Genomic DNA, 17331 nt, shown 5'->3' with positions numbered 1-17331 from the left:
GAGAAAGAAAAAAGGCACACAGCTTGAATAATTGCAAAGATTGGGAGCAAAAAAGTCAGGGCATGACAGATGGAAAGGAGGGGCTCTTGCAAAGGACCTGTTTTTTGCTACACCTCATCACAGAGGACAACAGGGGCTGTGAGGTGAAATGGCTAATCTGTAAAGACTGTCCAAGGACCGAGTCCAATAAGTTCTGGGCATCTCACCTGCAGAGCGTGGAGGGAATGCTCACTGGGTCAGAACTGGCTTTGCGGAATGGACAGAATTCCCTGAATTAGGGCATGAGCTCAGTGGCATAGGGACAGGAGGGTACTTTGCCTGTGAGCAGCAATGCAGTGATAAGCAGTGATGTGGCAGTCCTTAACCTTTCTCTTAGGCAAAACCTGACCAGTGCTGGTATCTACTAGGAGGTTCAAAAGTGCTGATCTGGCATCTGCTATCTGCAGTTTGTTCTGCTACTGGGATACTCCTGGCTCCACAGCACAATGCTATGGATGGTTGGGACAGCTTCCAGGGGAAGGAGGGGCAGATTTTGACACCTGTAGCTGAATGTGACTGCTTTTGCCCTGTTTTGGCAAAAGGCGATGTCCCGTTACAGCTTCACTTTTGTCTGAGATGGGCGCAGCTCCCCGGGTCCTTGTTCTGAGGTAGCAGTGCATGTCTGAAATAAGCTACCGTGAAGGAATCTTGGGAACCCTCCACCCAACCAAGCCATCCTACCACTTAAAAATATTGGTCTAACTCACCGTAGCCTGCCATGCTGCAGCTAGTTCTGTACAAAACAACTGCTGTCCATAGTAGATTCTGCTTCCAAACTCCCTCAGCTTCTGGGTAAAAAGGATGGTGCTCTGTTTTTGCGAAACAGCACTTACGGAGCACAAGGGCCATCCTTCTGGCAGTGTTTTCCTCACTCGGGAAGTCTGCCTTCCCTCAAAGGAAGGACCAGAATGCTTCTGGGAGCCTCCGTCCCTGAATAGTCTGCACCATCTGCTGGAATAAGAGAAGGACTGACTCACTAACCATGAATTTTGGGGATGCAGGAGACTTTGGGGAATAAAAGTCCTGGCTCAAACCTGCAATTACACATTTCTTGCAGTCTAAAAGGGGAAGAACGGCTAAAGATAATGTCTACCCCTCTAACCAATGCAATGACACGCACCCTTCAAAAAGAGGGTGTAATTACAGGGCCATGTAATTTTAACAAGTAAACCCACAAGAATTCAGCCCTACTATGAGGGCATAGCTCTTGCCCACAGGGAACATTTTAGCTTATTTATTTATACAGATTCATTCCTAACATTCAGAAATACCATCCCATGCCTTAGGTAAGTCTTGCTTTGGCTACTGCAGCCTCAGTGCTAACCTCCCTGAATTCCACCCTGTTGCACTGCAACCTGTGCAAAATTTGAAGTGCAAGTCTTCCTTGTCATGCCTCTGCCCTCCAGCTCCCCCTCTTCTATAAAGATTTTCCCCCTCATTTTCAGTTTCCTGAACAGCTTGGTTCTGATTTCCTATTTTCCATCTTTCTGCCATCCCTCCTCCCCCAAGCTATTCTTGTCAAACTATTAATTTCATCTTATTTGACAGTACAGCAGCCCTCCATGACTGTGCTTTGCTCAACAAATTATCAGTTACACCAACCTTAAGACTCTTTTTCACTCCACTGGCTCTCCAGAAGAGGCAGTTTGTAAAATGCAAAGTAATATTAATGTCTCTGCTCAGGAATTTCTACTTTGCATTGCTAAGCTTTCATTTTGACTGAGCTCTATTCTGAAAAGACATGACTAGCACAGGGCGTCTGCTCTATAGCTCATCTGCACCACTGGCTGAGAATATCAAATAAGTCTCAATGTCTTTAATATTAGATGTATTTTTTCCTTACTAGAGCAAATTCATATGAACATGATCAGTACTTCCATAGCAGAGGTGAACACTGTTCAGACAGCATATTGCCTACTATCTTGAACCCAAACCAGACCAACAGTAAAATGTTTGTATACATTTAACAAAATTGATTTAAGCTCTTGCATCTAGTTAGATGAGTATTATGCACCATTTCAGGGATACCTTTCACCTACAGTAATAAAGCTTGCTTTGGTCTATAATAACATTCTATACAACTGCCACTCCGATTTAAATGGTTTAAAACCAAACCTGTATTTAAACAGATGGACTTTCATTTGAAGATACAGATGAGATATAAAAACTTCTCTAGCGGTCCTTCCATAAAGGGCATTTTAATACCACAAATAAGATCTCAAAAAGAGATGAAAACCACCAGAAGATATCTCCACAGCCAACACCCCCATTCTTGGGCTGACGATGGCAGACTAACAAGTACAAACATCTCTTTGCAGACGATTTCTCACAGAGCAAGCTGAGAAGCAGTTGAAAGCAGAGCTGTTGCTCTTGTTAGAAAGGGTCACCTTTGAAGCACTGACTAATCACAGGGCAGACTACCTGATTTGCTTTTCCAGCTTGCAAAAACAGCAGCTAATGCTTCTCTAAAACCATCCTCTCCTCTTTGCTGAGTGACTGTATGAGCTCGGTGCCAGCATGCCTGAGTAACTCCTTATTACCTGTTAGCGGTGAGGCTTGGAGCCCAAAAAGAAGATGTCCCAATGCAAGCCTAGACCCGGGGGCACTGATATTACTGGCTACAATTTACTTTCAGCATTTCCAAGTAGACAAACAGCTGCCCTGGATCAGGCTAGCTCCATGTCCAGTTAGCCCAGTATCCTGGCTCTCCCAATAGCCAGTAACAAATGACCGGGGAAAAAAAAGCCAAGAATGACTAGGGATAAGGAAAAACAACTGTTCTCTGGTTGTATCGCCCAGCTGCTGAGTTTGACGTTACATCCGACCATCGTTAGCCTTCAATGGACCTGTCTTCCACTAATTTGATTTGGGTTGGTTTTTTCCCCAAATCTGTTTATCTTTCATCTTCTGCAACGTCTAGTTACAATGAGTTTTACAATTTAATACTTACGAAAAATACACTCTCTTGATTTAAATGTGCACTGATGGGTGCTCCCCTAAAGTCCTCTATTGCAAAAAATAATGAAACCCCTCTGCCCCTTTCCCTTCTCCAGATCATTTATAGTTCTGTAAGCTCCTACAACATTTGGTTAATTCATCAGTTTCTACCAGGAGTCCTTGGCTTTTTAGTCTCTTTCTTGTCAGCCAAGAACTTTAAGCCAGTTACATTAATAACTTCTTGTTAACTAGTAACTGTCACTGGATAGAACCTCTTCTGAAGGTCTTCCCTTTAACTGCCTTAAAGAGCAACAGAATTCTGCTTCCACTTTATAAGTCTCTCCATTAAATCTTGGACATAAATCCATAAATCCATTAAACATTGCTGCATTAACCATACCTCTGAGTCAGAAGAAGTTCCCTCATGTGACATACAGCAAAACTGCGGGGATAAAAGACTTGCTCAAAAAGGGGTAGGGAGCGTTTGCCTCTCCGACCTGTGCTTTACCTGCTGGACCGCCTTTATCACAGAGACCACATTTGTTTTGGAAGGCAGGCTTAAAAAATTAGTGCAGTTCAACGGGAGGGTGCCAGGAGCGGAAAATGGGAGCAGAGCACTTTAAGAGAGTCCTGGGAAGCTGTAACCTGAAGCCTGTCGAAGGCTGGGCTGGGGGAAGCAGCAAAAAGCAGATGTGGCTGCACCAAACCCACAGTGTCCCCAACTCGCACCCGCCGGGAGCCTGGGACAGCAGCAGCCAAGAGGAGCCCGAGGTAAGGGGCAGCTCACCCTCGCTCAGGGCCAGCAGCGAGGGGAGCAGAGGGCAGGGGATGAGGCTGGGGAGCTCTCAGAGGACCTGGGAAATGGGAAGAACGGTTCTTCTGCAGGTATTGAAGGGTGGGATTCCCACCAAATGGGAGATCTCACCAAGGGTTGGGAGCCACCAGCATCCTAGGGCACCACCTCTTTGCCTCCGGGGCTGAGCTGTGCTTGGGAGCTGCACTGGTTTTCTGCCCTTCCAGCATCTGTGTTGCAGCTGGGAACATGCTTTTCCTTTGCAATGGTAACAATTTTGGTGATAGTCAAATCGTCTAGAGCTAGTGGTTGCAAGATGCTTCAGGAGTTAGTGCTGTGGGGTAGAGTGATCACAGTGAGCAGTCTGAACTTGCGGGTGATGTTTCATAGCACCCCTAAAATCAGAAGGGTTTATAAATGATGTGAGACTTGTACCGTTATAGATGGAAAGCAAAATATTCCTTTGCACCTGCAGGCCTTCACAAATAGACAGCTCCCAGACACAGAGTTCCTTCTCAGCTCATTTCTCAAAGTTTTCTTCCTGTACCTTCCTGACTGTAACATCACATGCTTCATGCTGGTGCTTCTTCTTTTCTCTTTAAACACTGCCACAGATTTTAATATCATGCCTGAAACCATCCCACCTCTGCTTCAACCAAATTCTTTTCTCTGCATTTTTGGCTGTGTGCTGAGACACATGCAAATAGAATCCAGATGTTCAGGCCAATTTAAACGCAAAAGGCTTTGTCTTTCTAAAATGGAAATTGCTTTTTGGCAAAGTTTGAGAAATATGAAGCTGGTGACAGTACTGGCAAAAACAATGCAAATCTGCAAAACCAATCTCCGCTCTCATGCTCCCAGGAGCTCAGTGTAGTTGGAAGCAGAGGTTGTGTTGAGATGATTATCTTTTTTTCAGAGAAAAGGTTATGCTCCATGGAAAACCTTCATCTCTACACTAGACTGGGCCAAACCTCTTCTGCTCAGCATGTCAGAGTACTGCTTGGTGTAGGCATCCTCACAAAGCCCTCACTAAGACCCATTTAACTTAGACTCACGCAGGGCTTCTGTCATCTCTCTTTCAGCATGGTGCCTATTCATTGTAGAACTCTGCAATGATATAAGCAATCCCAACATCATATCCACTATCATACCACTAAACGCATTGGTTTTTTCCAGTATAGTAAATCCTCTTGATACGCTGCTTCTGCACCAGAATACCTCATCTACTTGGCAACTAGGATAGCAGCAGGCCACAGGATGCAAGTGCACAGGGAAAAGAGGGTACCACTTCTGTGTTACACTATCTAAACATAGATGAAAACTTAAAAGTTCCACGGTGACACCTTTTTCTCCAAGGCAGAACTACCTCCAGAAGAAAAGGGGTTTGGCAGGAAATGGTGAATTGCCTTTCACTGAAGTAAAACCTCTGCCTGAACAGACTGGGTCCTGAACTGGGGCTGTTGTAGCCACGTGGCTTTAAGTTGTATTTCTACCAGCAGGCATGTTTTCTTTATAGCTGAAGTTAATCTGAAACACATGTTCTTTCTCCTACTTCACTGGATGCCTGGATCAGAGGGGTTAGTTAAATACAACCCTCTTCCTTTAATTTCTGGGAATCTATATAAACATTGCTTCAGACTAGCCTCAGTGGCGTCTGTTCTCAAGGGCATGACACTTCTGCAGTAGCTCTGGTTTACCCACAGTGAAACCCTATGTTACACACTGCCCTTTGGACCAGACAGATCTGTCTGGAAGGGCCACATACGCCAATACTGGAGCAACCAAAAGTGGATTCCACAGAAGGAACAGCTTTGGGGAGTTTGGTACTTTTCTCCCACCGCCATTAAAAATGTTGAATAAGCCAAGCTCTGTCTTTCACCACTTCTCTAGATCTGGCCCAGTGTTAGGTATTTACTCCCAGCCCTTTTTCTTACTGTCTTTTAAGAAAGCTCTTCTACTTCATCAAATTGCAAATAAGCAGGAAAGGATGCATATAGGCTGTACAGCCTTTCAGGTACATGCAGACACAAGAAACATGACAAACTACTGCCTGAGGCAGGTAACTTGTATAGCAGAGCAGTAACCAGTCAGTTTCATCTTCTGCCCCATTCAACAATATGGATTTGCTACCTTTTATAAATGCAATATTGAATCTTTTAAAGTCTAAAACTCCAAAGATATGATTTAGTGCTTTTCTGGACCTTGGCACTCAGTAACTGCCAGCATCAGTGTGGTTTGGGCCACACACATCTGCTTTTGCGCTCAGGCACACCCAGGCATGTATGCTCGCCCCGTTCTGAAGTCATTGGGGCCAGGCTGGCTGAATACTTCAAACTAGAAAAGAAGAAAACCAAGCTAAGATCAGGTGTGTGTTTCACAGTTGGGAAGGACAAGCAGCAGCACGTGTCATTGCAGTTCCTGTCACAACCAGGTACAGCGAATAGTAGTGGTAGAGATGTATTTGCTCAATTGCTCAAACTACCTGTGTCGTGTTCTTACTCTGTAGGTTCAGGCATGCGGATTCCACTGGTTCTCCTTTTCCTGGGTCTCTTAACTGTCCCAAGCAGATCCCAGAACTCAGCTACTGAGCAGGTGAGTAGGAGACAACATGCAGAGAGTGAGGGAGAGCTACTTGGAGCATGTAATTTAATTTTAGAGAATCTTACAGAAGGATTAAGCACTACCCTCCTGAGTTACTAGGATTTTATTTAGCAACATAATGAGACTAACTCCTGCTTTACCTAGATAAAACCACAGTAGTTACATCAGGGGATGACTGTGAGGCAGAAATAGTGGATTCCAATCCAAGTGCTGCCTTCGGCTTTACCGGGACACTTTAAAGTAAAGTAATGGTTCCTACACTCTCGATCAGTAAGATTAACCCACTATTTCTGTAGATCATAGGAGAGTATCTGTAGATTGCTTGCCTTTGAAATGTTTAACACAACTGTACCTGCCCTTGTAAACTGCAAGTCTAACCACAGCGCTCCCTGCTAGAACTCTGCCACTGCTGATGGAGCTAACGCTGGTGAGGTTGAAGAGGAAGATCCATTCTATAAGACCCCTGTAAACAAGCTGGCAGCTGCAGTCTCCAACTTCGGCTATGACCTGTATCGTCAGCAATCTAGCCGGACAGCCACTGCCAATGTGCTACTGTCTCCATTCAGCCTGGCTACAGCACTGTCTGGTCTCTCACTTGGTGAGTTCTTGCCCCTTTTCCTCACGTGCTGTTTGGCTTGACAGGCCTTCCCTCATACTGTTGTCTTTGTTGTTGGCAGGGGCTGGAGAACGAACAGAAGATGTGATTTCTCGCGCTCTCTTCTATGATCTGCTTAACAAAGCTGAGGTCCACAACACTTACAAAGACCTACTGACCAGTGTGTCTGCACCAGAGAAGAGCATGAAAAGTGCTTCCCGTATCATCTTGGAGAAAAGTAAAAGTCCTTCTTCCCCTCTATCAAATTTCACCTGAATAACTAGCAGCAGGTAGAACACACTGAATAACACCACACTAACAGCTTTGGCTCTGACGTACTGTTGAGCCAGGATGCAGACTGTGCATGGAATGCTGTTGCAGCTCCAGAAAAAGCCTGGAAAGTTTGTGTGCACATAAATAAAAGACCAGACTTATGCACATAAAGACACTGGTGACAGAGCAACTAACAGACCTAGAAGAAACTTGCTGAGAATTTTGCTTTCACTCTTAGGTTTTCTGGCAGGTGTTGCCAGCTTCCAGGAACCACAAATTGCATTTTCTATTTGTGATAGCATTCAGCCATATTCCTTTGTTTAATACCTTACAGAACTATTTTAAATGTCTGCTTTTGGCATGCAATAAACATCTGCTGAGAAAGCTAAGAGTTATCTTTTGGAACCTGCTGGTTCCAAGAATCCGATAGGTCAAGTAAGCCGTACTCATAAAGCAAGCTGGAGAAAGAAGAAAGACTGATGCAGGGATAGCTGTGTCCAAGCCTTCTCTTCTTATCTCCTTTCTTTACTTTTCAGAAGAGAGTTATCCCATACTCCAGCATGGGCGGCTATAGGATTTGGATCAGTTTCCTCCATGTGCCTTCAGTCACTGTTCTTCAAAGCAGGTTTCTATATATGCACAGACACAGATGTTTTATGAGAGAACTGCTGCTGGGCTTTGGATTGCAATCTGCTGCCTTGAGATTGTTTTGATAAGGGAGCTAGCTGCAATATTGATGTTTTTGTTCCCCAGGACTGAGGGTGAAGCCTGGTTTTCACAGCCAACTAGAGAAGTCCTACAAGATGCGCCTGAGGGCCCTAAGTGGCAATACCCAGTTAGACCTCCAAGAAATCAACAACTGGGTACGACAGCAGACAAAGGGAAGGATTATGCGGTTTATGAAGGACATGCCCACAGATGTCAGTATTCTCCTTGCTGGGGCTGCTTACTTCAAGGGTAAGAATGTTATGTACTTGGTTACAGAGAGGTTCTGTTAAGCATGCGTTAGAAGAGATGTGAGGGAATGCTCTCGCTTCCAATAGAGCAAACAAACTGCCAAAGAGACAGAGTGTAAGAAAAAAGTGTTTGAGAATGTTTAGTAAAGAAGAAAAAATGCATGCTACCTAAAGAGAAATAGTCCTCAAGGGAGGAATTATTACTCTTGGGAAGCTGAATCTTGACCTGTTTGCAGTAAGAGACCAGAGAAGAAAGTGCAAGCTCACAAAACTCCACAGCAAGAGACAGAATATTACCATTTAGGGAAGGGACGACTTAATGAGTGTACTGACCCTTTTCACCACTGTAGAGGGAATGGAGAGAGATACTACAGAGCTGTTCTAGAACATGCTGTAAGCCAGTGTCATGGAGAATTATTGCTTAGAGACAAGGAGCAAAATAAAGGGTGGGGAGAGGAGCACTTTATATGCATTGACACAATTGTTACCCTTTAAAATAGTTTTGTAATTACATAAGTAGACATCAACTTCCCAATAACTACTCCACCCATACACTGGCTTGATTTGTTATTTCCCATTTAGCCAATTCTCAGATGAAAAGGAGGGGCCAAAGAGTGGCAGTAAATCAGTAGCTCCAATCAGTCTATTTCCATCTCTATCATCATTCAGTTATGCCTCAACTCTTAAAGTACAAATACTATATATATAAGTGCCAGATTACTCAGCCACAGACACAAGCGTGGTTTCATATGCTATTATTCCAGAAAATCCTCCATTTTATCTTTTAAAAAATAGGGACATGGAAAACCAAGTTTGACACCAAGAAGACTGCCCTGAAGGACTTCCATCTGGATGAGGACAGAACTGTGAAGGTGTCCATGATGTCAGACCCCAAAGCTATACTGCGATATGGTTTTGACTCAGAACTCAACTGCAAGGTCAGAGAGCATACATTGCACAAGATCTCCTAAACTTACTGAGGAACAGGTTCAGCTACATTTACCTGTTAACCCATTCCAGAAGACAGCTTTGCTCCTCCCATCAGGCTAGTTTTGCAATCCCTATTTTGAAAGGCGGTATGTTCTTAAGATTCTTAAGAATATCCTACTTCTACATTGGCTATGGGACAAGCAGTCCAGAATTTAAATAATGCACAGGTCCTACTAGCCTTTATTGCTTGACCTTAAGTTGGGCAAGAACGGCAGGGCACACTCCTCAAAACTGTTCCATGTCCACCTCTTTCAACCACTCTTTCACTGTAGCATGGGCTCAAAGGTGTTCCAGCTGAGAACCCGCGAAAGCAACACTGCAGTTCATTACAGGATTCAACAGGTAAGAGAGAGCACTTGCCATGTAATAGCAGAAAGAGTGCAGCATGAATTGATGAAAGCCTGGGCACCCGAGGGGTCAGGATGCATCATGTCCAATAAAAGCAAACAGGGAAGACGACCAAATGTTAACTAGAAAGACTGACCAGGCAGTCAAGATTGAGGCCTGTGCCTGGACAGGTAAAACTGTTTATTATTGCTGTGACCCTTTCTTATTTATAACTGGCCTTCCAGATTGCCCAGCTGCCATTGACAGAGGGAATCAGTGCCATGTTCTTCCTGCCTACGAAGGTGATCCAGAATATGAGTCTGATTGAGGAAAGCCTTACTTCTGAATTTATCCATGATGTAGACAGGGAGCTGAAGACAGTCCATGCTGTGCTAAGCTTGCCCAAACTAAAGCTGAACTATGAAGAGGCACTTGGCAACACACTAAAGGAGACAAGTATGTACATCACACACCCTCTACAGACTGCCAGGGCTCAAAGCAGTGGGCAAGTTACTTCCTGCTCTCAGAATATGAAGCTGGTGGGTTATTGGTTAGGTCCTGCTGTCAGTCTGTAGAGATTTCACCAGCAACTAAATCACCTTAGTCTAGGACTCCTCAACCTTTTATCACGTCTTTCCACCAAGCTCATACAATGCTTCTGAGATTGAGAGGGAGAAACTCAGTACAAACAGATATAAGCTTCTTCTCCCTGTTACCCCAAAAACCTCTACCAGAGCAGCTACACGCCCTCCTAGATCACAGCATTAGCAGTGCTGCTCCCCCACTGCAATCTATGCTTTCAGCTAATGGAATTTTCTTTCTTTCCTCCAGGGCTCCAATCACTTTTCACATCACCTGATTTTACCATGATTTCTGCCAAACCTATTAAGCTATCTCATGTGCAACACAAGGCAATTCTGGAGCTTAGTGAAGATGGGGAAAGATCCACACCAAATCCTGGGGTGAATGCTGCTCGTCTGACCTTCCCCATAGAATATCACGTGGACAGACCTTTCCTTCTTGTACTGCGAGATGATACCACTGGAACCCTCCTCTTCATTGGCAAGATCCTGGATCCCAGGAGTGTTTAGATTCCTTCACAATAATCTGCAATGGTAGGGCCCAAATGGAAAGGGTGGTATTGAGAGGGATACTAGCTCCCTGCTCCGCTGCACAAAGACACAACTTGCAAATCTTATGCCTTCATGCTGCAATAAAAGAGCTTTTGCTATTAATCTCAGCAAGCCCCAGTATTCTCCCTTGAAAGACTGTCTGCCTACGTCATGTGGATTCACACTCCCATTTTCCCCAGATAAGCCACGATGCAGTTCTGTGTCCTATATGCAAGTGTCATCTGGTGTATACTGCATTCTTCCCTATCCTGTCTTCCAACCTGACACCAGTTGTTTATACTGAATCCCTCATCACTGACAGGTCTGCGCTGGTAGCCATCCAAGCTCTGCAGTGCCCCCTCTTACAGCTTGTAAGTTTGCAGTTCCCAGCCTACCGCCTCACCCATTCCAACCATTTATGTTTCACACTGGCAAGAAGAAAAGTGCTTCACAGCATTAGAAATAAAAGGCAGTGTGGTCTGGATGACTGCGTGTTCATAACCGTCAGGGTATCACACATTGGAGATTCACATCTCTAGAAACACACGCATATGCAAGCATCTCAAACATTTGCTTCAAACCCACATGCAGAAATTATACAACAGCATCTATTCCCACCATACCACGCACAGACCCCTCATGTTAGAATTGGTCATTTTATTTACAACAGTCTCACTAAAGAGCATTTCAGATTTCATTCAAGTCGTTGTTACACATCATTTTCCAGCTTGTACTACATGACTACCTTACCACATGAAACTTAGCTTTGATGAAAGATCACATTGCAGCTTCCTTTGACAGGGAAATTAAGTCCTCTGAAGGATGCTTCTGGGAAGCTCTGACAGACAGGTCTTCATCTCTTGTAGTTCCTGGATCTGAGTACTCTGAGGACCACAGTGCACTGACAAAATCTCCTCTGCTCTTTGAATCGTGCTCAGAGCTTCAGAAACCGCAAATCTGAAATAGGAAGAGAGTAAGAACAGAGTATACAGAATACTTAATTCAGCTCCTTGATTTACGCAACCTTCAACCCCTCCCCAACAAAAACCTAAACCTGTTCATAGGTACAGATCCTACCCTCCACTGCCTCTCAGGACCAGGCAAATAGCGTGCACTTCAGCTGCAAAGGGAGGATGGGGGCAAAAAAGGTAAGGAGACGGACAAAAACTTGAAACACTATCTTTGAGTACAGGTACCCACTACTTCCTCACTGCAGCTCCTGCTAAAATTAATTCAGTTAAAGGGAGGTGTTGTGAGAAGATTTTCAGAAGCAGTCAGAGGATTTGCTTGCCTAAAAAGGGCCAAAATAGAGCAAGAGGGTTTTATTTCCTCCTTTGGAAAGATGTCAGCAACATTGTACAACTGAGGTATAAACACCAAGGGTGACTAGTTGTCAAAGTAAAACAATAGGACAGGGAATAAATGGAGCCAGCAAGAAGAATAGACAGGCACAAAGCAGAGAAATGGGTTCAAAGAGAATCATGAGGTATAAGTGAATCCCAAAGGGGTTAATGAACTTGCACTTGAGTAATGGCCGACTGTTGTACCTGTGCCAGACTGCCCAGGGTCCTGTGAGACACCCTGCAAGGTACCCAGGACCACCTGCCATGATTTTTTGTGTCAGACACACACGAGTGGTGCAGGGAAGGGACAGAGAATGAAAGCAGATTTACCCATTGAAGAGAATTTGTGCTAGCTTGAAAAGTTCATGACCCATTTCTACACTTGATGGCCCATGATGCATTTCCACAATTTCAATACTCCTCTCCAGGTATCTGGCTGCTTCCTGCCACTTCCCTAACGGAAAAAAACCAAAACAAAACATGAGTCATGAATAAATACTTTCTAGAGCTACTGCCACCCAAAGAATCTGAGAGAATTACGCAAAAAGTGAAGAACTATGTCCACAGCATTCTTGAGAGGCTGCTGACCTCAGAACCAGGACAGGGAATCTAGAAGAACATGAGATCACATTATTGTTCACTGGCTGCTGGGAACCCAGTTTTGGCTAAAGTAGTCTTTCTGTTTGTCAAAACTAGAGAAATGCAGTAGGAGAAAAGTGAAATGGGTAGTCAGAGAAAAAGCTAGTCATGTTAAATTCAAAGTTCAGAAAACTAAAGATAATGAGAAGACAATGCCATACCAAGAGTAGCATAGACCTGTGCCAGATGATCCGCCATCTCTCCCATCAGCAAATGCCCTGGAGACAAGAAGTTTCCAGCATCCATCTGACACTTCAGGAGCATTTTGATAGCCTGATCTATAACAAAACAGGGTATAAAATTCATCCTACTGGCCAGTCTCCAGCTTTCCACTATCCATGAAATAAAATCAGTCCAATCTCATCTTTGCATCTTACACAGCTAGATTTGGATTTGGTTAGGATTCAACATTGACTTCATCTGCAACCCTGCTTATTCTAACGCAGTGTTGGCCTGACTCACTCCAGGAAACCAAGGCCTGGGAATGCATAACTCCAATGTTACCCTGAGTTCTTTCAGTTACTATGGAACAACGTGTGACTTAGATTAACACCCGTATCAGGGGTATAAAAACCCTAAAGCTCAAGTCCCCAGGGACACCGGGCTGCATGCCAGAAGACCCCAACTGCATAAGCAACAGTGCCATCTCATGGTTAGAACCACGTCTCCCGACGTGTACTCATAAGCTGCTGACCTTAAAGTAGAAAGCTGAGCCTTACCAGCCTTCCTGCCTCTTAGCAGTTCTAATGCTTTCTTGATTTGTTGCTGAAGGTCCTGTAAACGGTGTGACAGGCTTTCTCTGCTGACTGAAATTGCACAAGCTTCATTTGAACAACAAAGCATCTCTTCCCCCTGTGGAAATCATCCCTGTGATCATTCCTGCTCACATTCAACTTGAAGCTTACTTTCCATGTCTGTTATCTCTGTATTGTGTTATAGAGATGCTAAATTGTTTCTCAGTTGCATTCACTAAACAAAGTGACTTGCTTGTAAATTGCTATTAGCTTATTCGATTTTATGAGAAACTTCCAGGAATAGCTATGACTGCGTGAGCTATAGGTTAGGCCAAAGCAGGGTCATGTGGTACACAACTAATGTTCATACAAAATACACACTATGTTGACTTCTCCCCATCTAACCCACACTACATGCTGGTTTCATTTACATCCTGTGAACTGCAGAGAGGGTGACTCTCTTACATACAGTGCCTGTATGTACATTTTCTGTTCTAGACTCCAGGCCTCCATTTTCTTTCATAAATATCCCCCTTCCCCTAGTCCATAGCCTTCATATTCTAAAGTTCATTCATAAAGTTCAAAGAGATTTTAACTTGCTGTTAAAGGCATTATTTTCCCTATAATGCTGGAAAACTGACATACAAGAACATCACAAGGAAGCTGCTAAGAAGAGTGAGATACTGTCTTGACTCTACAGGGGCTTTTGCTTCTGCGCAGAGATCATGAACTGAGGCCTTTAACTCTCGACTTTCCCAGAGACCCAAACACTACACATCCCGATAATTTACACAATCATAACTATGGAAGAACTACCTGCACTGGAGCCCGGCAGCTAGGACAGCAGAATGAGTTTCTCATAGACACCACACTCTTGACATCAGACTCTAACTCATCAAGGCATGCCTGGCAGCGACACTCGAAGAAATACTGACTGAGAAGCTGTTGTCTCTCAGCAACCCTCATTCTACATCGGTGAGGCCCTGCAAAGGGATGGCAAGGGTAGAAATCTCTAAACAGGCACAGTTCTTAACATCAGACTAAATCTACCTTTGTTATCATTGAGACTAGATAGATCATCTTTTGGAGAGGACATAACTGAAGACTGAAAATGTAACAGTGGGCTCAGGAGATAATCTTGCATTGACAACTTTGATCAAGGCTAATACATAAACAAAGACTCTAGCAACATTATACTGGGAATTATGATATTAATAGCAATCAGTGAGCACACCAAGTAGACCTGAAAGGATGCCTTGAGACAAACAGAGAGTTAATACTTACCATAGCAATGGAAAATCTCTTGGCCACTTGGGATTGGCTGTGATGCCCTGACAGTGGCAGCTGTCCCACTAAATGACACGCTGATATTGGGACAGCACGAATGGTTCAGAAGGCTGAGGACAGGAAAGAAGGCTGTCGCCAGGCGCACAGGCTTCTTATTTACAACAGCACTATCTCCGGATCCTAAAGTCAAAGGAAAAACAAGTAGGTTGAGAATGAATGCTCAGTAACCCACGCAACTTATGCAACAAGCACTGTGACCGATTGCAGATAGCAGAAGAAAGGTTTCTGGTATATTGCTGCAATAAATAATAGCTAAATACCCTCTACATGTGCACCAGAGAACAGGCCAGCATGGGACAGGCCATTAAATTTTAAGCATGTCATTCCCATCTGCAGTGGGAGCTTTTTACAACTGATAATTCAATCTCTTCACACAAGCTAGATGAGCAAGGACAACACAGAAGGGCTTAAAAGTATTTATCTTACCTGACTCCTGCATTACAGTGATCGCTTGTGCATTACATTGCAGCTGCAACATATGCCTCAGCATCGCTTCTGCCATAGTCTTCAGCTCTGGAGACAATTCACCCGATGTTTCTTCACATGTCTTTGGTTTGGACCACTTCTCAGATGACTCCTGATTCAAAACAGCAGCCTCTAGGCCAGCTTCTTGCAGTTGTTTGCATATAGCTACTACACTCAGCATGCAAAGGAACTTATGTTCAGGGCTATGCTTCTCAGTATGGGGCAAAAGGTTGAACACAGCTTGGTAAGAACTCTGGTACTGACCATTGTCATTACAACCAGGGATACTTCTGGTACCAGCTCTTGTATCTGGTGCCTCACTGAGATGTTTGCATCTTGCCTCAGGGTTATGAAGGTCCTTGTCATCATCATGGGACCATTCCACCAGCCTGCTAACCTCTGCAAATCCCGCCAGCAGAACAGTCCTCAAGGCAACATGGCAGAAGACCCCTAATGTGAGAAGCAGTGCTCCCAGGGAGCACTCTGTCCTGTGGTACTGCTCCCATGCCATGTCTGCACAGCTCTGGCTGCAGTACTTTGCATAACTGCACCCACAGCAAGGCACTGAGGCTAAGAGCTGCCTCAGACAACGGTGGCAATAAAGATCTGCATTAGTGACTCGAGTATCCCACACTGTTTCACTGCTGTCCTGCAGAAGGCGGCTCTCCCCTGGGCAGAGCACGCTTACAAAGGCCTCCTCTTTCAACAGGCTCTGTCCTGGCAGGATGTCCTGGGAGGCCACCAAGTGACGTCCTCTCTCTCTATCAAAATTCAAGCTCAAAGATGAAGATGCACCTGAAATACTGTCATTCTCTTCCCAGATCTCTGACTTTCTTTGAATGTCAGCACATGTTTCTCGTGCAGGCTCTGGACAGTTCTCTTTCTCATGTACTTTAATCTTCAGTTGACTTAACTTTCTTAGCAGTGTCTGGTGTGTAGGACTAGTCATGATGCCATCCATAGCAATTTTATTCTCCACCACACTGAGGGTGTCTGCTGCATCCTGTAACCTCCCCAAACACAGCAGACATTCAGCCTTCCGCAGCAAGACCTTGGGCAGCAGCCTGTCTGGATAGCCATGACTTTCAGCCCTGGCAATATCTTCCAAACAAACCTAGAAACAATGACAAGGACTTTTAAACGTACTTGGAAGCCAGCTGAGACTCATGCTCTTTTATTCCACCTAAGATGCAGAATATTTTAATAAGGCTATGTTAGTCCCCAAATTCCATCCGCATAGCCAATCTGTTGGCCAAATAAAGCCTCCTGACATAGAACAAGACGGAAACCCTTCAGGAAGTTTAAGTAACGGCGGATGCTTTAAGCACAGCTTCGGAAGCGCACCTGATCCACAGTTCTCTTGCTCTAACAACCCAACACCCGTTACTGCGGGGTTTGCAGAATCACCCACCCAAACCCTGCGCGCAAACGTCGCGCGGTAACACCTCAGGTGGTGCTTGAGCTCTTCCTTACCCCAATTCCCCCTCTTGGGCCTCAGGCCACCCTCTGGGTGCGCAGACTTGCTCGGGGGCACCCTGAAGCTTGGGGGGGACAGGACGACACCGGGCTGCCGCGGGTCCCGCCACCGCTTACCTCAAAGCACCTGAGGTGGAAGAGGGCGGCGGAGCGGTTGGCGAAGCAAACGGACACCTCGGGGCTGCCGGGGGGCTCGTGGGACGCCGCCTGTGGAGACCAGAGAGCTGCTGCCTCGGGGGGGGGAGGACACGACCCCTCAACGGGACCCCCTGAGCGGGGGCTGCGGGACCCCCGCCTTCCCTTCCCCAGGAGCCCTCCGACGGAGGCCCCGGGCCTGCCCCCCGCCTCACCTACCTGCGAGTAGAGCCTCACGGCGGTACCGTAATGGCGGCGGCCGAACAGCCGGTTTCCCTCCTCCCGGTAGAAGCGCGCGGCCGCCGGCTCCTTGCCCGCGGGCGCCCGGCGGCACAACCGCCTCAGAACCGCCGCCGCCTCGGGCCTGCGGGACACGGGGGTCAGTTCCGCGCACCGCCCTGCTCCGCTCCGCTCCACCCCCGCCCCGTCACTCACCGGAGGAGGCCGCAGCCCAGGCGCAACATGTCGTGCAGCGACGCCGCCGCCAACCGCTCCCGCAGCGCCGGCTCCAGCGCGGCCCAGCACCGGGCGGCGTACAGCCGCCACTCCTCCACCGGCAGCGCCATCAC

At 45.7% G+C, this 17331-nt stretch overlaps 2 protein-coding genes across 5 annotated transcripts; one reads left to right on the top strand and one right to left on the bottom strand.

Moving 5' to 3' along the window:
• Nucleotides 1–61: 61 nt before the first annotated feature.
• SMYD4 (SET and MYND domain containing 4) lies at nt 62–17328 on the bottom strand. Of its 4 annotated transcripts, none has more exons than XR_007506440.1 (11): nt 17198–17328; nt 16982–17126; nt 16745–16834; nt 15113–16265; nt 14624–14806; nt 14156–14322; nt 13325–13457; nt 12767–12883; nt 12297–12420; nt 11374–11580; nt 62–990 (listed from the first exon to the last, which is right to left on the bottom strand). XR_007506440.1 is itself a non-coding variant. In XM_049803961.1 (10 exons), the coding sequence occupies exons 1-10, from the start codon at nt 17326–17328 to the stop codon at nt 11430–11432; spliced, it is 2394 nt and encodes a 797-aa protein (XP_049659918.1). In that variant the 3' UTR covers nt 11276–11429. The 4 variants fall into 4 exon arrangements, 2 of the variants coding, with proteins under 2 accessions (XP_049659918.1, XP_049659919.1); XR_007506441.1 differs by having other exon boundaries at nt 62–987; XM_049803961.1 differs by lacking the exon at nt 62–990 and having other exon boundaries at nt 11276–11580.
• On the top strand, nt 3615–10751 carry SERPINF1 (serpin family F member 1). Its single transcript, XM_049803967.1, has 8 exons — nt 3615–3747; nt 6276–6361; nt 6767–6968; nt 7048–7203; nt 7992–8195; nt 8990–9132; nt 9757–9967; nt 10343–10751. The coding sequence occupies exons 2-8, from the start codon at nt 6284–6286 to the stop codon at nt 10600–10602; spliced, it is 1254 nt and encodes a 417-aa protein (XP_049659924.1). The 5' UTR covers nt 3615–3747; nt 6276–6283; the 3' UTR covers nt 10603–10751.
• Nucleotides 17329–17331: the final 3 nt, after the last annotated feature.

Source organism: Accipiter gentilis, chromosome 6 (genome assembly GCF_929443795.1).
Source record: "Accipiter gentilis chromosome 6, bAccGen1.1, whole genome shotgun sequence".
NCBI classification, from domain to species: Eukaryota; Metazoa; Chordata; class Aves; order Accipitriformes; family Accipitridae; genus Astur; species Astur gentilis.
This window is presented reverse-complemented; position numbering and strand designations above follow the sequence as displayed.